At 34.9% G+C, this 27,714-nt stretch overlaps 1 protein-coding gene across 1 annotated transcript; it reads right to left on the bottom strand.

Annotated features, from left to right (window-relative positions):
* Positions 1-982: 982 nt before the first annotated feature.
* boca (LDLR chaperone boca) lies at positions 983-27,426 on the bottom strand. Its single transcript, XM_081768456.1, has 5 exons — positions 27,094-27,426; positions 18,382-18,456; positions 14,799-14,959; positions 6,550-6,691; positions 983-3,547 (listed from the first exon to the last, which is right to left on the bottom strand). Exons 1-5 carry the CDS (start codon positions 27,250-27,252, stop codon positions 3,497-3,499), a joined length of 588 nt encoding a protein of 195 aa, XP_081624582.1. The 5' UTR covers positions 27,253-27,426; the 3' UTR covers positions 983-3,496.
* Positions 27,427-27,714: the final 288 nt, after the last annotated feature.

Genomic DNA, 27,714 nt, shown 5'->3' with positions numbered 1-27,714 from the left:
CTGTCAATAAATCCTTCTTACTGGAAAATACGCATGGGGAGACTATTGTAGTACAAAGGCATATTCATAAGCAGATACAAGAGAAAGGAGGTATTGACCACACGCAAACCATCCGAAGGGTGGTGCTTTACGTGAAAGGTTCCAGGAGACGCTACGAAAATTACTTGCACGAACAGAGGGAAGAGACAGGTGAGCACAGCAAAAGAAAGCTAAGAGAATATTGGATATAAGAATAGATAATAGACATTTACCTATCACAACAGAAAATACATCTGAAACTGAAAAGACGCGAGCCACTGTTATAGAACTTAACGAGATCAAGGAGAAAAGGCCATCCTTGAAGTAAATTTCAGTAACTCCCTGAGGAAAGGTCGCTGCTCGGTTACGATTTGCGTTTTTTTTTCTTTCTTTTTAATATAGTTGAATTAGTTTCAATTCAAATAAACTCCTATTATATATAATTTTGTTTACAGACAACTGTGGTCTTTTCAAAAAAATGAAAAAATGTTGAAATATATATGAAAATAAAAGGAAAGTCAGTATAAAAGACATGCTGAAGAGATTTGACAAGTTAATCAGCAGCCTGCAGGGAGGGAGGCGGGCGATTTTACAAGAATTTCGTGTGGTCGAGTAATTTTTATGACGAGTCCCTGTTCTTTCTTTTACACTCCTGTCTTCCCCTCACTTGACTGTAGGTCACTTACTGCACGGTTCCATGCATCAGCTATTCACATTTTTCTGAAATTTTACTATATGCAATATCTTAGAAATGAATGTGATCAGAGAAGTTAAGATTCTGAGATAATCCTCATGTTACTAATGAATTTTGCTAGTTATTCGTATTCAATTTGATTTCCGACATTAGATTGCTGCAAGAAACAAAGCATACAACGTAATATCTTACAATCCTTTACGGGCAGTTGCTTCCAATTTGGAGTCAGGAGGAGAGGAGTACATACTACATTAGAAGAAAAATCAATACTTGCCTTGTAGTCCTGAGATCTTTTATTATGTCTTTATTTCAAAAGCATTTTATCTATCTTACAACTATGTCCCCAAATCGTAACAAAAGAAAATAGTAATACAAAGTTTTAATTGTAGATTATTGTAACGCTTTATCAGATTGTGAAGGGAAGAACTAGAGAAAAAAACAACTTGCAGTAATTTTTTGCTCCTAATATGTATATGAAGGGTAGAAGGGAAAACACACTAAGTCCAAATTACACGATTTTGAGATATTTGTTCCTTCAGACAGTTAAAAGCGGCATCTTACCAATAGTATAATAACACTGCGAAAGTAACAGCTTGATCCGATTTTCTAAACGATTAAAGAAATCCCATATAAGGAAGAACCCGCTTGTCCATGCTTTAAAACCGCTCTCCTGAAAAATATACGAAATGTGACAGCGTGCTTAAACCCTTGTACCCTTCATATATAATTTGTGTGAGTGCTCATGGCTTATTGGTTTCAAGGTACGAAAGGGTTATGCTTAAGATACATGTGAAATTTTTACTGATTTTGCCAAGTCATCATTTAGCAGAGTACCATCATCATTTAAAACAGCAACACACAGTAAATGTAAGGGAAATGGAGACCAATAAGGAATACATCTGATACTATTTACTTGACGATAGAACATGTCGCAGCTGATTTCCAAAATCCAGGAAGACAAAAGCTGTGGAGAACCACCACGGTCTAATCGCTCAGAAATATTTTCCGAGTAGGATCTTGTCCAAGTTATAAGAAACAAACTCAGGAGCTGACACTTTCCAGGTACATCGGTAAATACGTCTCAAAGCGCCAAATATGTTTCACTACAATGTTCTATCGTTGGCTCCACATCAGTTGAGTGCATATTAACGGAATGGCGGATGATGACTTCTGTTTCTTTGCTTCTCCGGTTCGAAAATGACCAGATTTTGCTATATATATTCACAAGCGACGACAAGTGGATTATGTACCGGAACGTGAAGTGTCGGAGAACTGTAAGTCTAACTTCTGAACCATCACCATTGACGTCTAAATCAGAGCTTTATCCCACAGTGTTGTTAAAGTGTATAGTGAGGTGTTAAAGAAAATAATTCACTGGTATATCCTTAACCTTAATCAAATCATTAATGCTACCATCTACTATGAATAGCTGGGCAATCTGTGAGCAGGATTGCAATAGATGTCAAGCCTCGTGAAACGGCAAGATATCACCATTTATCAAGATAATGCCAAGCTACGTGCTGCTGTCATCACACACCAAATATTAAGACTTTCGACTTTGATATTAACGTGACACGTCCTATTCTTAAAATAAATTATATATATATATATATATATATATATATATATATATATATATATATATATATATATATATATATATATATATATATATATATATATAAACCCTGATGACATGAAGACTGTGAACACTGCTTTCTAACAGTTCTTTACCAATTCGGCAAAAGATCGCCGACTGCGGAAACTATGCACAGTTCTAGGTAAGTTAGTTTGTGCTGTTCAAACTTCTATCTGGACACCAAAAACTGGTAAACGTTTTGTAGATGCCCAATATATAATAAGCATATTGCTGCAAATGATTTAAGAATATATCAGAATGATCAAAAAAAATTCTGTCATCTATTTTTCCTTTTGTTGGCAATTACCTCTTGGGTGTTGGTCTAGAATTGAACACATTTTTAGATATAGGAGTTAAAAAAAGCATAGGAGTTTTGCAAACAGAACAGCAGTGGCGTCTCTCGTCTTGCCTCATTTGTACATATCGCTTAGTCATTCACAGTACTAGACGATATTGTAGCGCTGCAGCCCAATCGCAAATCTCTGAGAAAGTGAAGATATCATAACAACCTGTTTTTACTCAGACTGCCGCATGTCTCTTGTACCCAGCGAAGTGTAAGTGGCAACTCCACCAATTTGCATCACAATCAAGGGTGCTGGCTTCCCGCTTTCCTTTCGCCGTGGGAAGCGCCGTTCCCATGTTTTGCACAGAAATTGGTATCATGAATCGACGAGCAGTAGCCATACTACTGAAGTTTTTTTCTCCTGTAGAAGTATTTTTTGGACCTATGACTCACCTGGGCCGATATTGTCGAAGTATATTACCGTGATCTAAAAGTTCATACATTAACTTATTTCAGTATTTTTTTTTTCTCTTCAAAATTTTAAACTCCTACATGATAGGAAATACGGAAGTGGCTTTTGATGTTTGAAAAAATATTTTCTACTTATTAACTATTTGGAAGAACAAGGAAAGCATTGGATACTACATGATTTCATTCACACTTTCTACAACTGTCTTCATAAGAAAAAAGTAGACTAGTTTCAATATACAATCAAATACTGGTACACATCAAGAGATTCTCCGCATTATATCAATAGCAAACATAATAAATTCATTTATACACATACAACGCACCCCATCATTAGAAAAATATAAAAATAGTCTCTGTATTTTGTTCTTATACACATCTACAACAATAAACGCTACAACTCTTCTTTCGTAGCGCTGCTGCTTTCTTTCTCTCCTTGTGAGGCCTGCGAAAGAAAGAAGAATATTTTATTTTATATATACATATATTTTAAAAAGTTCTAATAATACATAATGTTCTCATTGTTCGAACAATTTTATATGTTGGGATTGCCACTATTTATCTCAGCGACACGGAAACTAAGAACTGGACATTAATATAAGTCGTTTTCGATTATTTTTACATGTCACACTTCCGCCCCCTTGCGGAAGATGTGCTAAAAACCTAAATTAGACCAGGATCTATCTATACAACAAAAATAACCAAAATCGTTACAGCGGTGTAGGAGCAGTTAGCAAGCAAACACCGTTACATTCATTTTTATTTACATAGATAAAGAAGCAAAATGTTACTTCAAGGAGACAGAGCTAGGACATTTTCATTTACATGCAATTGAAGTTTCTTTTCTCAATAAACCCTCCATTTAAATGATTAAATGGGACAAAAGAGTGTCCGTAAAATCAGGAGCCCATTAAATCGCAAATTGTGTTATCACCAACATTTAAAATAGGTCATTAACTTGAAATTAAGGTGTATAATGGCAATGTAAAATATTTAATGTACATACATATTAGTAACAAAACTTCCAACAAAATGTAATAACCTCATGTTGAGTTGGCAACATTGTTATCCCAACTGTATTGTAGAGCATGTCAATGTCCTTCTGTCGATATTTTGCATGGTACGAAATTGGAGTCTTCTGTGTTTTAATCATTTTAAGTTACAAGAGCGTATGGAGATAAATGGCCCACTATATATATATATATATATATATATATATATATATATATATATATATATATATATATATATATATATAATCTGTTTCCGTCCTGCATGCTTGTAATACCCTGTATTTTATCAACAGTAAGAGCTATCGACATACGAGCTTTAAATTCAGATCATTACCTCCGATTTATTCTGCAATTTTAAATATCACGCCTGTAAAACTATCTCGAAAACGAGTAATAATACTAAATTAAATTAAAAAATGAAATCTTTAAGTTTTACGTCCCACGGTTATGCCGGTTAGGCTAAAGGAGACGGCGATTATGAGTAAATGAAATTAAAAGTAAAAATCAAGATAGTTACTTGATCTCTGGAATCGATAGTCAATTTAGTTTTTTTTTTTTTCGTAATGACTTTCTATTCATCTGTCTTGTCATAACCCTATATCTCCAAAATAAAAAGAAAAGTACTTCGAAAAAAGAGAACTTACATTCCCATTTAAACATTAGTAAATCAACTAATATTTAAAATACTTTTACCTGAATTGTGTTGAGATGTGAAGAAACAATATATTATTCAGTATTAGTAGATGTAACATTGTCATTTTCTCTTAGATACGTAGGATTCCAATTATTTTGAGATTTTGAAATTAAGAGTTTAGATCCTTAAGCTGTTATTTTGAGATTTATTTTGCTACAGAGTCTTGATTTTATAGAAACTAAACTCTTGACTATTTCTTTTCATATGTTCAGTCATATTTTTAAAATGTATGACTAGTGGCTACTCATTTTACTTTGAAAAGTCTTGTTAAGTTGGCTATTGATCTCCAGGGTGGCTCGAAAAGTTTAATTCAAGTAGCAATCAGAGATTTACATGTAGTTCATACAAGATCACTTTTTAATCGATGCCTCTTCCAGAAAGGGGTATATGAAATGTCAGAAGTATTGAATAAGGTTTGGAGAATTTTATATGCCTTACAGTTAAAATAATAACACTGCTTTTATGAGTAAGAAATCTTGAAGAGGACGAGCAACCAGAATATCTTAATAGCTTTATTTTTCTCGTTTTCTTTTCTTGCAATTCAATATAATAGTTATGTTTACTTATGAATCAATTCATGGCTGAATAATACTAGCATGCCTTTACTGTACGCACAACACTTTGGAGTGCAGGGAATTATTAAATGTTAATTTCATGAACTCAATTCCAGTTTAACACATTGGCTGCCATGTGTATCAAATTGATACACACGGTGACTTCCCTGGCATACGATGTGCATAAAATTGATACACAAATTACAGACAGTGTATATGTCTGGCAGCCAATGTGTTAAGTTCACAGTTGGGCCTACATGTACTTATCGCATAGCGTATTTCTCTGAAGTGCAAGATAACAATATGAAGTATCAACCGTGGAAGGATGTTGAAGGAGGAATTATACTTATTTCTTTACCACATTTTAATTTGGTACCACACTTTAACATTAATGTTTATGCTTTGTACAGTAAATGGGTTGGTAGTCTGGCCTAAAGTTTATGTTCCTTTGGGCACTTAGATTATATGAGACGTGAACCCAGGTTGATGTGGGATCCGAACCACATCAATTCCCACTGAGAGTCCAGTTTGAATCTCCTGCGCCAAAGATGTGTACATTAACCATATAATCATAAAAGAGCTCTGTAGGGTATTTGGGAAAATCAAAAATGATCACACTAGTAGTCAATATATCATGACATCCTTTCCATAGGAAACTTGAATACGCTGCTTTTGCCATGATATTGCCTATCATTCGAAACACACGAAGACATACAAAACATGCGTTACAATCTTTCTAACATATATTCACAACTAGTTGACAACACTTAATTTTTAGATGTCAGCAGATTCTTTCGGCAACTGTATGCTCAGACCTAACCTACAAACTTATTCGGAGGTACGAGCAAGTGATGACGTTAAAGAACCCTTCCCTTATTGATAATGAAGTACTTTAGTACAAGAGGCAATATTCTGCTTCCTCCTAATTTCATCTGTATAAACAGCAACAAAGGGCTTTATATAAACTAGTGGCACTTATTTCCCGCCATTCATCTATTTTCTATTACCTGCTAACTTTATGTTTTATTAACTGCTACGCTTCCGAAATTATGCACCTTTTTTACTTCACGTTAATCCTAGATTAGTTCAGTTAAATATTTTACTTTCACTTCAGCTTAATTAAATGTGTTGCGTCAATACAACAGTAATGTAAAATTTATTGTGCTCAAACCAGAAGAAAATATACCTGATAATGTTTTCCTGGATAGCTTTTACTCTCTATAACAACTTCTTTTAATTCTTCTTGTTCAATCAAGAAATCTTTTGCTTCCCATGCCTGGGAGCCGTCTTTGAAAAGAAAAATAGCTCGATCATCGTCTATCAGGTACCTGTAATCAAATAATAGAAAATATTACAAGAGAAATTTACCACCAACACAAGATCAAAGCTATTAATTATTTTACTAATTTGGGTTTAAACATATAAGAATCATTGATGAGTCCAATATTTCTCATATTAGAATTGCTTGTAAATGCTGCGGTTTACACGCTTTACAACAGAAAAATCAAGACGCCGCTTTACACTTTTAAGAAGTTTTACTATAATTTCCTTCACCACACTTGTTACAACACAGCGAGATAAATAAATCAACTCTATACAACACTTAACTACACTGCACTACAGCCCTCACACATGGGGCAATCCAAACGAAATCGACCAATTTCCAGGTCAAAGGTTGCTGACAATTTTTTTTTTTTTTTTAAACCTAAGATTGTACCACATTCAGGGAGTTGTAAACGGGTATTCATTTATTTTTCTAGCAGCACAGGTTTGTTTGTAGCGGCTATTTTGTATAGGCGCGTGTCCGTATTTTGCACTTTTTAGAGGATTCCGTTAAACGCTGAAACATTTTAGGTTTTAAAGATAATGAGTTCACACCAAAACCATATGAAAGATAATGGAATGGACAACATTCTGTGTTCTGTGGACATTAAGACGTACTTTAGAACGTCGGGGGAAAAGTTCTGAACATTGATGTTGGAAACCTTAAAAAAAAAAAAAAGTTTTGGAATGTGTATTTTGAAACGATATAAACGAGACTTACCTTCAATTTTTTGTCTACATAGAGACTAGATAATAGACAAAATTCTAAACAAGTTTCAAATTTGAGAACCATATACTTGATTTTTTTGGAAACTTTTAAACATTGCGAATTTTCGAAAATCATGTATTTTCACCATCAAATATCTCACGAAGGACGTGTGAAAAATCCCAAATTTGCACCAAATAAGACTACAGTTGTGCAGTAACACGTGGGTAAATTTGCATCACTGAGACTTTAGTTTCTGAGTTATAAGTTGTTGCAATGATGTGAAATTCGAAATTTTAACAGCTGAACTGAGTAGAGGTTTGTGTTGATAGTATCTCAGGCACACAATTTATCTATGTTTCATCAGAAGAAGTGCAGTCAAACAGTAAGAAATTCGAGATTTGATACTTGTAAAAGAATTATCAATACCAGATCATATCATAGATTTGTACCTCTGACGCAAACACAAATCAGATGTTATGAATTGTCACAACCAAATGAATTTACTAATTGCAGTGCTTCAGTACTTCCAGAACATAGCATGTTGTCATTTGTACCTAATGATAACGTAGTCTGTATTTACGACGAGAAATGGTGGATTGGGAGAATTGAAGACATTAATCAGGACGATCTTTTTGTTCACTTTTTTCCATCCCATGGCCCAAGAACCTCTTTTAAACTAACTACGAATAACAAGGTGTGGGTGCCAACCACTAAGGTTCTCCGGAAACTCACACCCACAGAATTTACAATTCTTACAGGTCGTATTTTTAACATCAGTGTCAAACCCTCTACACAAATTAGTCAACTGTTGCAACAGCACTTAACAGCAGCGCTATAGGCAGAAAAGAAATAACAGACGCGTTTCCTTTTCTTGTACAAGATATGATTCATAAATTGTGCACATTTTACCAACCTAACATTACTGTCCTGTTATTTTGACTTTCGCTACAAAGTTTATATCCACGCCTCATGATATTAAGTCCCAGTAAAGTAAAAACTTATAACTCAGAAACCACTCAAATCTCAGTGATGCAATTTCACCCACTTGTTACAGCAAAACTATCGTGTATTCTGTGCAAATTTCAGATTTTTCACTCGCGTCCTTCCTGAGATATTTGATGCTGAAAATGCACTATTTTCGAAAATTCGCAATGTTTAAAAATTTCCAAAAAATCAAGTATATGGTTCTCAGATCTGAAACTTGTTTGGGACGTTGTCTATTATCTAGTCTCTATGTAGACAAAAAGTTGAAGGTGAGTTTCATTTATTTCTTTTCAAAATGTACATTCCAAAACGGACATTTTTAGGTTTCCAACAGCAATGTTCAGAGCTTTTTTCCCCGGCGTTCTAAAGTACGTCTCAATGTTCACAGAACACAGAATGTTGTCCATTCCATTATCTTTCATATGGTTTTGGTGAGAAATCATTATCTTTAAAACCTAAAAAGTTACAGCGTTTAACGGAATCCTCTGAAAAGTTCAAAATACGCTCAGGCGCCTATACAAAATGGCCGCTACGACAAAACCTGCGCGGCTAAAAAATAAATGAATACCCGTTTTCAACTCCCAGAATATGATACAAACTTAGGTACAAAATTAATCAGAAACTAAATTTTGTCAGCAACCATCATTGGTCAATTTCATTTGGATTGACCCACATGTTAAACTGTATAGTTAGCGTATCCAACGGTATGCAATATGTGGGAGGGTTGTCTTTGGAAGAGAAGTTATTGAGGGATATTTGAGTGAAATCCAATTTCTTTAAATAACCTTAATTGACCCAAATTTCCCTCAATAGCTTCCATTCCAAAGACAACACTGCCATATGTTGCATACGTTTGAAAAGGACATTCCATTACCTTCCCAATCCGCTATGTCTCACTTCTGTAGAAGAAAGAAAAAAAAAAATACAGGGTGAGCAACACGCAATATAATGTCAAAAATAGCTCACAATCTGTAGCTCTCTAACCGTCGAGATTAGGACCCATGTTCATATGCTTTTCTTAGAATCACTCATACTACCATTTCCCAAAGTACTGCCTCTATCTCCTGAGACAACCTGTATATTTCGCAGTACAGTGAAACTATGAATAACGGACACCGATGTGACATGATTATTTGTCTGTAAATGAGAAGTGTCCATTAGAGGGAGGTTACATTTATAAGTAGTATATTTACTATACACTGCATGAGCTGTGAGTAATGTAAATTTGTGGCTAATATTGAATACTATACGCACTGTTCGATTATTGGTGGCACTTTCGAAACAGACTGAGGATAAATATTCCTTGTTGATATTTTATCGTAAAACGAACGTTTGCATGAAAAGATGCAAGCTCAAGGGAAAGAGGAATACATTTTTGTCAGCAAAGAGAAGAAGTTACACATAGAAATCTCGACCATATTACTGGCTCCACAATTGTTTTTACTCATTGAAGGTTTTCTTGAATTTCCATTAGAAAGCAAATTATTGCAAACAGAGATACGAAGAATTTAAAGTTCAACTCACAATTTTTCTGTATGGTTATGCCCCAGATCACTGACTTATAACTAGAGACCGGATGTTAGGCAAAATGCCTATTCTTTAATATTAAAGATATGATCAAAAACAACGTTTTAAAGTTTATATGGGACGTTATAGTTTCGATTTAAGCGAATTTTATTTTGCCTATTTTGCCTATTTCGACCTTTACTGCCTAAATAATTCCTTTAGTGCCTAATATTGCCTATTCTATGCATTTTCTTCAAAATAAGCCTTCATTGGGAAAATATATAATTTATGTAATATAATGCACACATATTTACTTATATTACGTGTTTGTAAACACATGCTCGTCGTACGTTACAATATATATACAGGATGAACTTCAAAGATGTTCACATACTTCGGGAGGTGATTCATGACATGAAAAGAAGATAAAAGTTCTCTTGAATGTCACGAATCATCTCCTGAAGTATGTGCGCTACTTTATGTCCCGTTCCAATTGTCAGGATTCGATTTTCGATTCCAAGTTGGTACTCCTGTCACTCGAACACCGCGCAGAATTCGACAACATGCAACAGAACTTTTTGTCTTCTTTTCATGTCACGAATCACCTCCCGAAGTATATGCACATCTTTTAGATTCACCCAGTATGTAGAATGCATAACATGCCTCGTTTTTGTATATACAGTAAAAGAAGATATTCTTTAACAAACAAATATGTTTCTATATTCTTTGAACATTATCTATGACTTGAATTATTTTTTAATGGTATTGAGTATTCGAGTTACATTTTAGTGCCTATTTTACTGCCTATTTTTTAAATTTTAAGTGCCTATTTGCCTGCCTATTTTGCAGGTTTTTAGTGCCTAAACATCCGGTCTCTACTTATAACAAAGACATTTTGTGACGAAGGGTTTGCTATCTATTGCACTTATCACGGATTTAGTATCGAACTGGTAAAAGTATTTTCTCTGCTAAATACGTATTAACTTACAATAATTCCTAACTGTTATGAAGAAGTTACTAAAATGTTGGGGAAAAATGTCTCTCATATTACATATTTTTTGTTAGGACAGAACATCAATCCGTATTATGGTGTCTGTTAAGGGAGATATTTCCATCACTGTATGTGTATTTTTTTCGGTTTGAATTTCTGTTTCTTTAAGGGCATTATTATTATTATTATTATTTAAATGATAGAAATGTAAATGGTACTAAGAGGAGCAGTTTTTCATGAACTTCACTAGACTTCCACAAATTGCATGAATCTCACGCTCAAGTATCACATTTATTTATCAAGAGAAAGAAAAAGAAAAATATTGTTTTATTTCTAACATTACCATGCAAATAATAGAAACTTGGAATCTCAAACTGTGAAGAACATTACAAACATGCTTTAGCCAGGGCATGAAACTTAACTTTTAAAATCGCTAGATTTGTGTGGATCACTGAAATCTCACGACAGATTACTGTACATTACAGTTTCATTCTTATTATTATTCGAACAAATCATAATATAAGTAATAACAATAACAGTGTATTCAGATACAGAATATCTTTCATAGATATAATAATATATAGGATTTTAGTTGTTTTCATACCTTAGAGATTGTATTTTAATAGCAACTTTAGAACTTTATCACCTTGTATTTCCGACGTCTAGATACAAAGGCAATTAGTATAATTATACTATCTCTGTACAAAAGATTACTACTGTATTAAAATCTCTCTTAGTATTGTATTAACGAGTTTCCATTTTAGTAGGTATTGTTTGCAGGAAGAATATGTTTCATATTGCAGTAACAAATATGGATGTATAAGAACGAGAGCGAGCGAGCGAGAGAGAGAGAGAGAGAGAGAGAGAGAGAGAGAGAGAGAGAAAGAAAGAAAGAAAGAAAGCCACAAAATATTATGATGCCAATGGCATAGTGACGGGCGCTTTTTGAAGTCTGATTTAAAGTACCTTCGAAAAGTGCACACAAGATGTTGGAGTATGAATTGTTTGCAGAGTTCTCTTACACGGTAGCGACGCTTATATTGTTTTCGTCATCGCTTGCCATTCTGACGAGTTTTTGTAGATTTCCTCACTCCTAGCAGACGAATGCCGGGATGGTAACTTCAATATATAGATCATGTCCGACCTCCTTAAAAAGATTCTTTCTTTACTGTTAATGTTTCTAGTGTAGAATGACCTTCTGGCTACATAAGGAACATCTTAAATAAATAAACTGGTCAAGTACTGACCACTTCAAGACTACACAGTTACGAGTAAGAAACAAAGACAGAAAGCACATATGAATTGCCCGCACAACCCAGTCTCTCGACCAGCAAGCAGGGTAGTATCTTTAGACTGCAAAATGTTTTGTGGCATAGTTGTTGCATGAAACAAACGCATTTACCAACATCTTAAGTATTGTGGTATCACTGGCTGACAGGTCATTTACGGAGAACAACAAAGCGTGAAATACTTCTTACACTTAGTGAAATAGTAATAACCCTTAGACAGAATAGTAAAACGACCGTCTGGCACATTTTTCTCAACTAAACGATACAAAGAAACTGACAGTGCAAATGTATTTATACCAACGGTAAATTTTCACGAAGCACTCCTGTTCTCTTCCTCGGTCGCTCAACGTACGGGATGTACTTCTAGTTTCAGTTATGTTTATCATGTTTTCGTAATATTTTCGATACATATGAATACTAAGAAAGTTTCCTAGCTGTCCAACTAATTGCAATACCATTATTTACTGTTTATATTCGCTTAATTATGTACGAATAATTAGGACAGTTTGATTTCAGTGTTCTTTGCACATATACGTGACTGAAAAAGAGAGCAGGGGCGGCTCCCGAAAACTTAACGCTGAGATAATTTGCATTGGTAGTATAAGCTTAGTTGTATTACTTACATCTTAAAGTTTCCACGTTAGGGACCCTTACAAATTGTACTGTTAATTTTCAGTGGCTGAAAGTGTCAATAAGATGACAGAATAATAATAAATAATAATAATAATAATAATAATAATAATAATAATAATAATAATAATAATAATAATAATAATAATAATAACAGAATGAAATGAAATCTTTAAGTTTTATGTCCCATGGTTATGCCGGTTAGGCTAACGGAGACGATGATGATAAGAAATGAAAGAAGTGGGAGGAAACGGGAGAACCAAGAGAAAATCCACGCACACGGTGTTTGCCCACTACAAAGCTCACTTGGCACGAGCTAGAATCGAACCAAGGACCCCATGCTCGCTCATGAACGCTCTACCACTGAGCCACCGTCGCAAATAATAATAAATCGAAGTCCTTACTTCTAAACGACGCAACGTTTCTACAGATATATCATTCAGTAAAATAAACATGTTAATTTTTTTTCTGATACATAGAGTATTAATACATTCGACATACCTAAGCAATTAGACACAGCTATTGAAACTGGAATTTTCATTTCCTTTTCTAATATTTAAACTCTAAAGTAAATCACAAAATAACCATTAATTTCATGTTCACATTGTTGTTTGACTTTATTTTACTTTATTTGCTTTTCGAGACTATAACTAGAAGACATATTTTAATATACGACGATCAGTGGGAATGAAGTTTAGGACGCTCAATATTACAGCACGAAATTTGTAGGAAGTTTTTGGCGAGCTATCAGACTTTTATTTGAAATAATTCGACAATCATTTTACCACTGTATTGTCGTTTGCTGTAATATGACGTTAGTGTAGATGCGGATGGACATTCTAAATGATAAAAACACAAAACAGAATTCTATTTTCAACAATATGAACTTGTAAGCTCGTAAATGTGCTAGATCTTATTATTTATTGTATTTATACCTATGCCATCGTGAAATACAAGGTAGAAAAATAGAATGATATATGTTTAACCTTCAGACGCCCACCAGGGATTTTAACAAAATCACAGACTCTCACGTTGGGGGCTCTGGTGACCCCCTAATTAACTACAGTCATGATTCATACACCGTTGGAAAGCCTATAGATCACATATTCCAACAGGTAACATTCGTGCAGTTCCCGCCATAATCGTATAATAATAAGAAACACAAAAAATATAAAAAAAATTGACTTTGCGGGTTCAAATTTGCACGCCACCCCCTATAAGCAACAAGTACACATACAGCTTATTGTTATGTAGGGGACTACTTCATGGCTTTACATACCAATTTTTATGGGTGTACCAGAATGGCTCTCCAATAGCCCCCAAATCTGATGAAAAAAACGAACTTCACCCTCCCCCCCTCGGCATACATAAAATGCATACTGGCGGAAAGCTTCATTCCTCAGGAGGCATTGGTACCAAATCATCTTTCTAGCTTAAGTAGAGACTGAGCTAATGATGTTTGTCATAAAAATACATTAATTTCCGCCAAAAAACTGAAACTTCAAAAATTGGCCAACTTTGCTCCTTTCCTACTCTCCCCATATACGCAAGATGTACAAATACAGGATATTACCATGTAGTGGCCTACTTCATTGCTTCACATACTATTTTTTACGACTGTGACTCCCTCAAAAAATAAGATAAATAAAAAATAAAAACCTTTACCCTCCTCTCCCCGCTGTGGTACCCCCTACATACATAACATTTACACCGGCGTATAGCTGCATCCTTCAGGAATACATGTACACAAATCATCTTCCTACCTTAGTTAGGGGCTGAGCTACTAAGGTTTAAAGCCCCGACGCAGCAGTTGGCATCAATAGGCGTTGAAAGATTACTACAAGTTTTCTCCTAAAGTGATAGCAAACTACAGATAATGGATTTTAATGGGAAATGAAACAATTTAGGGTGCGATTATGTTTTTGTAAAACTGTACACAACACGATCAATTTACATACAGACAAAGAAAAAACATAAACAAACAAATACATTGACACAATTACCTTTCAGCTTGTATATGATTATTCCATAAACTACTTTGCCAGCGTTTGGTCAATTTTTCTGTTTCATCCCTTCCTGGATTGCCAGCCACATGTACGAACGACATTAACGTCTTCCCTTTTTTTGAAAGCTTCAGAATATTTTCAGGATTGGTCATATCTATCTGCAAAACATTTACGTATTTATTTAAGCAACAGCGTGTACTAATTGTAAAATAAAATTTCTTAACTTAAAACTATAAACTTATTTAAAAGTTTTTTTTTGTTAAGTCACTGGTTTCCTCACGCAATATGGAAATTGAGTCCTGGTTGTCTCTGAGTCTGAATGCGAAGGGAATAAAATGAATTTTTTAGTTTAAAGTTTCACTGTTAGGCTAAAGGAGACTGATGATTAATGAATGATTGTGAAATAATTGGTGAAATGAGAATGTGGAGGGAAACGGGAGAACCCTGAAAAAAACCTACGCACACGATGTTGTCCATCACAAACTCATATGGTCTAGGATCGAAGTGGGAACCACTTACACTTGAGATGAGCACTTTCTTACTGAGCCAACGTGCTCCCTAATACTTGATATTTCCCTTGTTGCTTATAAGTTATTGCATTCACTCAGCGCAATATATATTTATAATAAATGGAGAGTGTGCAGTTAAATTTCTAAAATACACTGTTTCAGGGTGAAAACTAAATTTTAGTTATATCAAACACTAACTACGAACATTAGAAATCTTCGTGATGAGTAAATAGTATTTTGCGACTGAATTCTATTCACGACTGGATCTCATTTGCCTCTGACAGTGTCATAGTCAGGACCTAAGAACGGAGGACGGCTGACAATGTTTTTCTATATAATAAGAAGTGGCGGCTCTTGAGGAAAGTTACATCGGTACAAATTGAACTTTTACTGCTTTAAACCAAGAGAAGAAATATATAATAATAACTGAAATTAACTTCAATAATGTTCCTTTCATGTGTTTTTCAAGCGTATATTTCAAGTGCTTTCCACGGGAACTTTTCGTCAGGGCATAGGTTTCAGACTTTCTCTATGCAAGTCTTCACATAGGTTTTTGTAAGAACAGTGGTGTAAATATACAATTTTTTTTTTCTATATAGTATAATTTGATTCTAATTACAGATTTCTGTAATTCCTGAATTTTCTTTAAACTTCCAAGCTTTCGACTCTCCCCTGGAATCTTGGTCATGGAGGATAAAAACAGGAAGAAAAAGAACAGAAACATCAAGGAATAAAAATGGAACGGACTTACCAAGGAAGAAACTGTGTTGTACTGAAACACGTTGTCAAGTACGTCATTTATCTCCAGATGAGGTTGATGCAAACTAAAATACGGCGGAGTCAATTTGTGCTCCTTTTTTGTTAGAAGGTCGCCAACTTCTGTTATTATATTTATTGTCATGCAAATGTTGTGAAAATTTTGTAATTACCGCCTCCCATTCGTTACTCAACTTTCTCTTGTCTAAATTTAATTTTGGTTTTTTTAAATGAATAAATAAATTTTCAAAAATCAGTCTCCCTACTTCATTTCTAGCTCCAAGTAAAATTTTTGAATCTAATACCCCGTGTTGTGTTTCCTTTAAATGTTTCGATAAACCCGAAACCGGATTTTCTGCTTTTAAATCTCTAATCTCTAAATCTTTAATGTTCCATTACTCGGACTTCTAGATTTCTTTTCGTGTTGCCTATGTAACTCTCTTGGCAACTGCATTTTATTTCATAAATACCCGATTTTTCATTGGGATCCATGTAATAACTCTTAAACTGGGTAATGTTCTTTTCCAAAGCTTTCGGGGGTTTTAATGCTGTACAAAAACCGTACTGTGTACAAATCCTATTTAATGTAGTTGTCAATCTAGAAAAAAATAGGCAATCCAACCCATTTTTTTTACCTTCCATATCGGTTTTAGGTTTATTGGAACTTAATTTCCTTTTAACGATAATACCAATTATTTAATAATGAAGCTGGGTACCCACCCAAACTATTCGGCTTCATCAGGTATTCAATCCCTGTCTGTAAATCTGTTTTTAAGGAAGTAAGACATATGGCACGCAAAAAGAAATTCTTCTAAATTTTGGTACCTGGTGAATGTGCAGATTTATAACGTACGTACTGCGTACTGGCTGTAGGTTTGTGGGGGGCACTGGTAATGAATTTATCGTTATACCTTCTTATATTACGGTCTAAATACGTAAGACTACCGTCCTTCTCTTTCTCAACAGTGAATCTCAAATTGCGGAATATTGTCCAATTCTTTTATTAAGTATTCCAGTTGTGAATCGTCCTTGTACAAGAAAAGCACATCATCAACGTATCTATAATATCGAACTGTATCAAGTATCTGTTCTTTCAAAACTCTACTTTCAACCATATGAAGTACTAGATTAGCTAACAATGGTGGGAAGGCGTTTCCCATAGCCAAACCTTCAACTTGATTACTATTTTAATGTTATATTATTTATATTGACTAAATTACATATTTGTTATTTAACCTCGAAACTATGTTTTTACGCAATAAGTAAGTGGAACATTCATACACTTAAAATAGGATGGCGTTGACCTGATACAGTACACCTAATAGGAACTTCTGCTTTATGCATCTTTGGCAGGCCGTACATAATAGAAAATCCGGAATCAGATATTTTTAGAGCTGTATTTGTTGAATCATCTAAAATTTACGATTTGGAAATGGTTTTGTTGGTGTGGGCTATCTTTTGAAGAGGATTAGGTCTACTAACAGTAGAAGAAGCCTCTATTCAAGAATTCACTTCTTCACCACAACAAACGTTCTATACCCTATATTTTGGCCATTTGAATATCCATATCTGTTACGTCACATTCTTCCTGAACAATCAGCTCACGAGTTTCTCATCAGTATTAAATGGCAATTGATCCTCACTCTACTTTATTCGCAAACAATTCAATCATGCGAAAAAAATCACATTTAAAAAAATAAAACACTACTGAATAATCCTATATTCCGAACTTCCTTACTCAATACAATCCCATCTTCCATAACAAACTAATGAATCTTGATTATCCAATACTCATTACCACAATTAAAACTGAAAACCTTCATCACGAAAATGTTTGGTTTTATGTGTATGAACCAGCAAGCGGTTCGCATTCATGAAATTTGACAATCTGGTACACTCATGTCCGAAATGATTGTCGCATATCTATAACTGTCTTCTTGTAAGAATAAAATTTGATAATGATTTTGCAGGGTACTTTTAATGCTGACACTATATGTATAATATCGAGAAATGTATATTTGTGGTAAATTTCATAGGAAAAGAATTGTAAATACGAAAATTAGAATGAGTAAAACAAAATATGGCTAAATGGGCAAGAAAATTTTATTTTCGTTTTATTGTTCTTATTTACTGCTCTATTGACATGAAATTTACCATATACATGTCTTTGCCGATTATACATATACTATCATCATAAGAAATACCGAGCCAATTCGTTATCAAATTATATTTCTACAACATATTTATAGACATGCGACAATAATTTTGGACATGAGTGTAAGTTACGTATGGTAGTGCGTAAATTAGTAATTTACCTGACTTAGATCCAGTTTGGGCTGAGGTCTTAAATGTTCAGGTAACTCATCCTCTTCCAGTGGCTCTTCATCTTCCTGTAAGATGATTAGTTATTAATTATTATTTCTGAAGTTAATCCCACTGACGCACTTGTACTATATAAGATAGACAATTAGCCCTACCTATTATACCAACTGTACTACAAGTCTCTACTGAAGGAAATAAATTGACGCATGATCACTAACATTAAACATTGGAACACGTAAATTTATTTAATTGCCGGGAACTGTTAATCACAACTTTCATGATCAGTGGTGATAATTTTATTCTGTGAATAATTTGTAAACGTACTCTTTTATTTTCTGTGTCTAATATTTAATACTATTAATTTTACTGTTTCGGTGTTGTCTGATATCTTTCTCTACAGATTCGCGTTCCTCTTGCTTATTTTGTTAATACGATGATGTAAACTATTGCACTTCAATCCTCTTCTTTTGGAAAAAAAAGTTATAGTTCTGAAGAACTTCTGTAGAAGATTTTTATGCAGATTTACGTAATTTTGTCTTAGTTCACAGAAATTTTGCTTCTTTTTAAGAGATATTTCATAAAGATATTGTTAATTAAATTATGTTACACGTTAATTATACTCGACCATAACATATTTTTTTTAGCTTGCCAAACTATTATTCAAAATATACGACAGAGATTTAGTTTATAGTATATACTAAATCTCCGTCAATTTATTATGAAGTAGTACTAAGCACAGCAACTATGATATACCTGAATGCTTCTTCTTTTGTTCGTTGAATTGACGGGAATCATTCTTCAATTGTGGTAATGAATTTCTGGATAGTAACTAAATGTTGACGATTTTGATTTATGCTCTCAAACCTCTTTCTAAATTCTGAGGAAGAAGTTCACCTTACAAAATGACTTAACACATTACACTGGTGTGAATGAAATGTCTGGCATCATTTCCAATTAGGTTAAAAAGAACTGTAATGACTGGTTAATCAAAATAGTAGCAGTCTGCAACAAAACACTTTAGACATCGTTCAGACGATGATTGAATTCCGTGATAAAAGAAGTTTGGTGTCTGCGATGCCAACAAGTCCTTAAATGCACGTTGCACCGTCGATCCTCAGGGAAGATCCTGCCCTCCACGAAGTGACTGGGATGCCAGAAGAGGTAATAGACTGAAATAGTGAGACGTCACATCCTTTTGGTTGTCATGGTGATCGCAATTTTATTTTTTATACAACAAGTAGCCTAAATACCTAAAGAAACTAAATGCAAAGCGAAAACAGTGATGAAATATTTCGGAATTGCAAACATTAGAGTGAACGAAACATTTATGTTTCTCTTTAAATATTTCTAATCAATGAAACTAAAAAAAAAAAAAAAAAAAAAAAAACATATAGAAGAAGAAAATTATACTAATCTTTGTACATATTTAGATATTAACTTTAGATAGTCCTGGAAAATTTTTGATTCATTAATGTAAGTATAATAACATTGCATACATGAACAGGATTAATGTTTAACAGTTGTTTAGTATATCCGCTGAACCATTCATAATTGGATATTTCCTTATTGTACTGTTTCTAAATGCTTTTTTTAAATTTTATTTTTATTTAGGGAATATAAGAAAAGATGTGAACTATATGGTCCGAACTGAACATTTCCAAAGGCTTGCTTTTTTGCCCATTTTTTTTTTATAATATTGTAGACATTAATATTGTGAACTTCCATTATCAAGAATGAACATAAGGAAAGTAAATGTCCCAACAGAATGAACATCATATATATATATATACTCAAATTGTGTAATTTTTGCAGTTTTCCTTGTGCCGACAGTTTGTCAATCTGCACGTTAGGGTGATTATATTGAGTATAATTGCTACTTACGGTGGATTATATTATAATGACGTTTACATTAATTATTTGATTTCTACCTTATCACTTAAAGATGTAGCGCTTTTAGAAATAAGTTCCTTAGATATTACTCTCTCCTTATGACTTTTATTGATTTCTTCGTAGTTTCCTCATTCTAAATCTGGTTCCCTTTCTCACTATCAATCGTTAAAACATTTTATACTTACAAATAAATAATAATAATAATAATAATAAATTTACAGCCGCTGTCCTTATTTGTACTAGACTTTAAAATACAGCATTCGCTTCACGCGTTTGTATAGAAAAAAACATGGCGATCACCATGGTAACGGAAAGGAAATGACGACATTACTATTTCAGTCTATAGTCAAGACGAAGAGACGTCAGCAGAATGCGGTGGATACGAAAGAGTTTCATATTGTAACTCACCGAGAGTCTGCAGCGATCTTTGAGGTAAATGTGGGCACGAATTGTTGTGCAATGTCAGGACACCATGTCCGCTGATCATTAACGGATGCTCACTGACAAGTCTGCCTGCGTTTTACGGAGTTCACGACAATAACGATCTACAGTGGTTGTAACTCGATGTAGAAAGACATAATGGATCACATTCATCACAACAAAAGAAATACTTTTGCGGCCCCGTGTAACGTAATCGCTAACGCTCTCGCCTTTGGTGTGAGAGGTTCCGGATTCGATGCCGGTGAGGACACTCGGGTGAAAAAGTGTAAAAAGTTTTTTAGGCCAGACATCCTGAGTTAATTTTCCTCATTCACACCACGCAAATCAAATGCCGGGATGGTACCTAACATATAGGTCCCAGGCCGCTTCCTTCCTTCCCATTTCTCGGATAGTGTGATAGCCGAGGGACGTCATCCCTGGTACGCGACGGTACTACCATGGCCATAGATGCCGACAGCCCATGAAATCTAAATCCTAATCCTAAAAGGACCACTTTCTGTGGGTATAGGGGTGGTTTGGGACGTTGATCACGATCATATTACCGTCCTGACTATTTACGATTGTCGTAGGGAAGCCATACTTCAAATGATAGACCGATGCAGGAAATCTGCCAATAGCCGATATCAACTCATGCAGCACAGGTGGGTCGAACTTTTCACCTTACCGACTGTACGGAACGGCCGAACTTGTCTGGAATTGCAAGAACACTTTTCCAAAGGTTAGGCCCTACATTTCATATAGTATTTTTGAGGAGCTTATCCTATGACCCGTGACCACGGGTCTCATTTTGCAATGTCGTGTCACCGAAACGAATTCTCACCAAGCAAAGACGAACAGTGTGTTCATTTGCCATTCCTGGTCCAAATGTACTATTAGTATTTCTTGGGGTTTCTTGTGCGGAATGTCCCAGTTTGAAATAATAAAGAAAAATCACTTGCGATTAAGTCATTCCAGATACAAAATTCCTAAATGGGCAGTATGGAACTGAAATTTCTACATGGTCTTATGTATGTAGTTTCCAATATTTAGGATAATTTTAGTGAATATCCGTGGTGTACTTTCATACGAGTCTGTTCAACCACGAACTACCTCCTGACTGTCTGGATACACCAGCCTGTTTCCTGTACGTGCACTGAGTGTGTGACGTTAAGACAAATGACCTTAGTCCATTCCTGTGCTGTGTTGATGAAGAGGTTTTTCACCAGATGTCAAAACAGTTCAAAACAGTTCATTCACACCAACCTAAGAGGTGATTTTGAGTTTCATTTTGATTGGTGTAACACATCGGTTAATAAAGATTCTCATTTGAATATATTAAAAAGATAATGAAATCACATTGCCTATTCAAGCTTCCCTTCCCTAGATCCACATTTGTGTTCTTTGTTCTTATGTAAAATGTCTCACATATATTTTGTTTCAATATAAGACGACGATCTATGTAATACCTAACTTCTCCAATATCGTGTCCAGACAAATTAAAATGTTTCAAGAGACTTGAAATAGTTGCATTTTCATTTTATGCGTTTCTAATGTGTTCGTTAATTCTGATTTCTATCTTCCTTTTCGTCATTCCAAGGTAATATTCGGAACGTTCTCAATATGCCTGATATAGCATCTCTGAATGAGTCAATTTATCACCAAAGTAGTACAAAATTACATAAAAATCTTCTGGATAAGTTTTCCACAGCAATAATACTTTCAAAAGAGGATTCTAGTTCAAGAGAAAATTCTAAGAAGAGAGATTCGTTGCATGTGAGTTGCCCGAGTCTGCAGAAAAAGGTGTTAGGGGACACCCAAAGAGTACGGTCAATAATAAGTTAAATACTAGACACAATAAATAAATAAATCAAAAAGAGTATCTTTATTAACATCTGGAAACCAAATTGAGTTGAATAATTCTTAACCAAATTATTTTTCAAAATTTAACTAAGGTTACAATCAATTTTGTGGATTTTCAGCAGATATAGGTTTGACAAGGTTTCCCTATTATATCAATACATACCATCAATATACGGAAGTCCCGTAAGTGTTGTCAACATAATCTGTGTAAAATTTGGAAGAGTTGAGTTGAATTTGAGTTTAACGTCCCGTTCAGCAGCGAGGCTATATGAGACGTGGACCTACTGATTAACGTGGAATCCGAACCACATGAGCTCCCGCCAAAATTTGGAAGAGAAAATAAATATTGTGAATAGAGTGAAGTAACGAATATCAATCTTCAACTTATGTAATTTTCTTCAGGAGTCATCACGTTCCTAACAGTGAATACTGTGATCAAAAAGGAATTTTTAAGGAATGTTTTAACGTCCCAGGTTATACACCGAGAAGACGCAGATGATATAAAGAACGAAACTGTGGAACGAAGGAAGTGGAGGAAATTGAAGAACTCTGACAAAACCCACACAAACTGTGTGTATACAACAAAATCAACTTGACGCAACCTGGGATCGAACCACGGATTGCAGGCATCAGATGTGAGCGCTCTACCATTCTGTCAACTCAGCTCTGTTCACAAATGTGTTCTCAGGAAGTAAAGAAGTGAGTATTAAAACTGTAGGATTAACTGTCACAGATGATGGTTCCGAAATACAAAATTTACGGAGAAATGAACAGAATCAGACGAAATGTTAGCATGAGAGTAACAAAAAGCCTTGATCATCAGTGTAGGGTGACTAATTGAAGATAAAAACAAATTTAAATTCTGGACTAGATTAAATATGAGTTCGCGGATTGATGCGATATTAGGTAAACAAGCAACAGAGCATAATATGATATTATTTCAAACACATTGTCTTATTAACTAACCTAGGACGTATATGGTACTGTAATGGAGAGAAATACACAAATGTAGAGCAGATACTAGTAAGACAGGAATGATCTGAACGGAATGTACTGAAATGAGGCAACATTTGTGTGGAGGGGAAGAGGGAGAAGGGCGGCGTAATTTGTTGAATCCACGAAAGAAATATGTTACCTGATTTCATAATAGGATTACCCGAGTATACATCGCGACCTCACATCTTACATGTACACTAAGGTAGAAATACGAAATGGAAGGTGTACTCTTTACTACATACTACTCCAAAAGAAGGACAGGATGAACTGAAATGCTATGCCAAGACAGTGTACAAAGTGAATCGCAAAAGTGTGCAACATATAAGGCATGCATTTCATGTCACATTTTTCTCTACTATCCTCGTTTATGCGAATACCAACCATCGCTGACGCGCCTGCTTTCTACGGATACACCTCTCGTTAACATTCGGGTCACCCTGCTGCTCTCCTGCTCTGACTCGGTTAAATAGCATTTGTAGTTTTAAGTGGTCACCTAGCACAAGTTGGTTCGTCCTATGTACCATAGCTTTGAAACCATACGTCCAGACTGTATTTATACTGAGCCTTCTAAAGTCAATCTTTAAATATCATGAAACTCCTCACTTGGTGCACGCTACGCTAAAAGAAATGTATTCTTCATGAACATAAGTATGCCCCATAGAATGGGATGGGACGAAGGAAAGGAGTATTTCTGTATAGGTTTTAATTTATAATATCCCAGAGACACGTGTTTGACAGAGGTGGAAGGGCAGCACCCTCTTCTAAAAGTTTAAGTAATACAGTATAGTCCTTTAAACTTGTCCTAATGTGGAGTGACAGGTGACCGGGTACGTGAAAATGCCGGGTTGTAGGGAATGGGGTTAAAAATGAATAAGTACAACTACTTGTATGTATTGGTTGCTTAATACAACAGAGAATAAACTGCCTGAATACCCTTAAACGAAAGAAAATTATGAAGGCATAAAAAATCTATAATGAAAATTAACTAGGCGACTTTGCAACAACTGGCTAAAAAGAAATGTGTAATGTCCTGATGTTTTCAGCATTGCACTCTGCTCTTTGCTTGAACGGGTCTGCGCGTAGTGTCTTTTCGCCCTGTCAGGGTGTGGCCAAGCTATCCGGACTGCCGGGTTATCGAGTGCTGAGGTTTAGGCACTCTACTCTATTGTAAGAATTCATTGTTTTAGTAATCTCTGAGTAGTGCGTAGTTTGCTACACTTAACAGTCGGAAGGTACTAATTTTGCGCTGAAATAAGGAATATTTGTGAATATCAGTGAAAAGTAACTGCCGTAAATGAAACAGGAGTAATTGTAACTAAGGTGTACTAATATAATAACAGGTAAATAATAATACAACGTTGAAAACAATCTCATGTCTCTCTTATCCGAAGCCGCCATCTGCGGGAGATTAGCCAATATGTGTGGTAAAACATACTTCACAACAGCAATGTAAAGGCCATCTGCCATAATAAAGAATGGCACATCGTCGACCGAGATGTAGCATGGATATATCTTGATAATCTAACAGCTAGTAGGTTACTTTGCTGATGCCACCAGGAATAACGCATGATATTCAAACCAGAGGAATAAGAAATGACATAGAAAATATTATTATATAAATATTTGAATCTTCCGTGCAAAATTGGTCATAACTGCAACATAATCTATTTCGGCAAAAGTGCACTTTGAGCAAAACATCCATAGGAATCTAACCTAATCTCATCCTATGACAAATTAACTTGTTCTGCTCAAAGTGCACTCTTACTTTTTTTTTCTTTTGTTTTGTTTCGGAAACTTACGCAATTAGGTGGAACATAATACGGGCTAAGTTCCAAAGTTGGTCATCCGTTTCTAGCAAAATTTTGAGAATTTAAGAAATGCTTGTTTGTGTGCTTGATAATATGTAAGGAGAGCGGAAGTTTTTATTTTTCTTTATAAGCGGTTATAAACATGGAATATTTGGTAAGCGGAGAGTACTACTAAGCGCAAGGTTACTGCATGGTTGGATTGTGGGAAATTAACTAGCATTTGCATTCTGAACATGGCTGCAGGTGTACAAAGATGCTGCAGTTGGTAACCTCACGCAGAGACGAAAAATTACACTCCGTAAACTTTAACAAAATTGGTTGAAACTTACCTAAGGTTAAGTTTAGAGTTACCCCTTCGCTTTTTATAAAAATCAGGAAAATTTACAGGAGAAACGAGGTAAAAAATGATAATTTGAAGTTTTTTTTTATGTTTAGGAATGTAAGTTCGGCATGAGAGTTATGTTTAATACGAGAAAAGGTATGGAAGTTAGTACTATTTGCCGGATGCGGAAACATTCGCGGAAGGTTTCAGCAGCATGGGCGAATATGGCGAACAGGTGTAACGGATGCTCAAAAATAATGAAGAAAACCTTATAAATTTTTGTGTAGCCCACGGAGTACCGAAGTTAAGTGAAATGTAACAATTTTTAATACTTTAAGCACTGTTTTTTGTATGTTTGCAAAGTCCAAGGACACCTTCAGACCAGAGGGGCAACTCTAAACTTAAGCCCTTACCTAACGCTAAGCTAACCCGACACTACCTTATTTATCCCTACCTTACTTTACTCTACCCTAACTCCACTTTATTATACTTTTTAAAGCGGTCCTAAAATTGATGATATTCAAATACTCGCAGCTGTTATTACGGATTTTGTCGAAAATTAGGTAGATGACCAGCTTCGGAACAAATGCCGAAAAGAAGTTCCCGTGTGTGGTCGCGCTTCCGTATGGACAGGTGCGTCAGTGACGGTGAGTATTTGCATAAACGAGGAAATGGAAAAACACGTGTCTCGCGTGTCGCACAACTGCGACATTTCTATGATCACTTCGTACACTTCACTACATTATGCCTTCCTTATAGAGTACTAGTAGCAAGAATGCACTTTGTGCAAAACAAGTCATTTTCTGCACTATTAACCCATTTGGGCCCAACGTTTTGTTCATGCAGAAAAACTGTTTCGAGTGACAAATTTGTACACTTTAGTCAAACGGCACTTGCACTATTGAACTCCCACAAAGGAAGATTGACTGGTATCAGATCACTTGTCACGAAAAGCCCAACCGCGCCAGCACAAATAACTCATTTTGATATATTGTTCCAATAATGGAACAGAGGTCCCAAATTGATTAAAATAGGGTTAAAGAAGTTTCGACCCATTTTGTTAAAATTAGAGTGTAATTGCTCGTATTGCTAATTATTATATGGGTTTCTATGAATGTTCTGCACAAAGTGCACTCTTACCGAACTAAGTGGTAAAGAGCACATTTTGTATTCCACATTTCTACAGTATTATATACATTATGTGAGGTAAGATCCCGATTTATTACTTGTTACACAATCCTATTGTGGAATGAAATAACATATTTCTTTCGTAGATTTTACAAGTTCATGACCCCCTACAATAGGATAGCATCTTTTCATTTTGCTGAGAAAGACCGTAACTTCAACAAGAAATGTTATTGGAACGTGAAAATTAAAACTGTTTCCAAAATGTACAGGAATTAACCTACCTCCCACTGATCATACAGTCTTTCCAAATCTGCGTCGTTAAAATCTCGTATATCTTTCTTTGCCCAATCTGGTTTCTCTCCATCTTTAAATTTTTTACATTTACTTATTGTTATTATAACAATTAGTAAAATTAACCATAAATAGGATTTAATAAACATTTTAAATTAAAGTCACGTCAGCCGCCGTAGTGTAATACAAAATGCAGACGAACGAAAATTACCACACTTCCGGTGAGTGATGCCAGCATGAAATTTTATAAATTCCCATTTCGAGATGCAAAAGTTCCCATTTTGTGTTTGAATCAGTGATGTGCCGTAAACTATTGTTTTACGTCTACGCGATTGTCTACTGTAATCTATACGTAATCTACATTACACCTTTTCCCGTGTAGACTATGTAGACAATCACTATCAAATGTAAGGAACAATTTCGTTGCTCGTTTGTTCATATTTCCTCATTCAGTTGTTTTGCTTCGGTGCAGCGAAAGATTAGGGAAACGACTAACATATAAAAAGTAGAGGGAATTATCTAATCTGTATGTTTACTCTGCTCTACACATACCACTTCCTTAGATTTTCCACTTCGAGCACTGCTTTTATAATGAAATTTACAAAACTAAT

The sequence above is a fragment of the Thermobia domestica genome, chromosome 8 (assembly GCF_964235325.1).
Source record: "Thermobia domestica chromosome 8, izTheDome1.hap1.1, whole genome shotgun sequence".
Lineage (NCBI taxonomy): Eukaryota > Metazoa > Arthropoda > Insecta > Zygentoma > Lepismatidae > Thermobia > Thermobia domestica.
The sequence above is the reverse complement of the archived record's forward strand: the minus strand, read 5'-3'. Positions and strand labels throughout refer to the sequence as shown.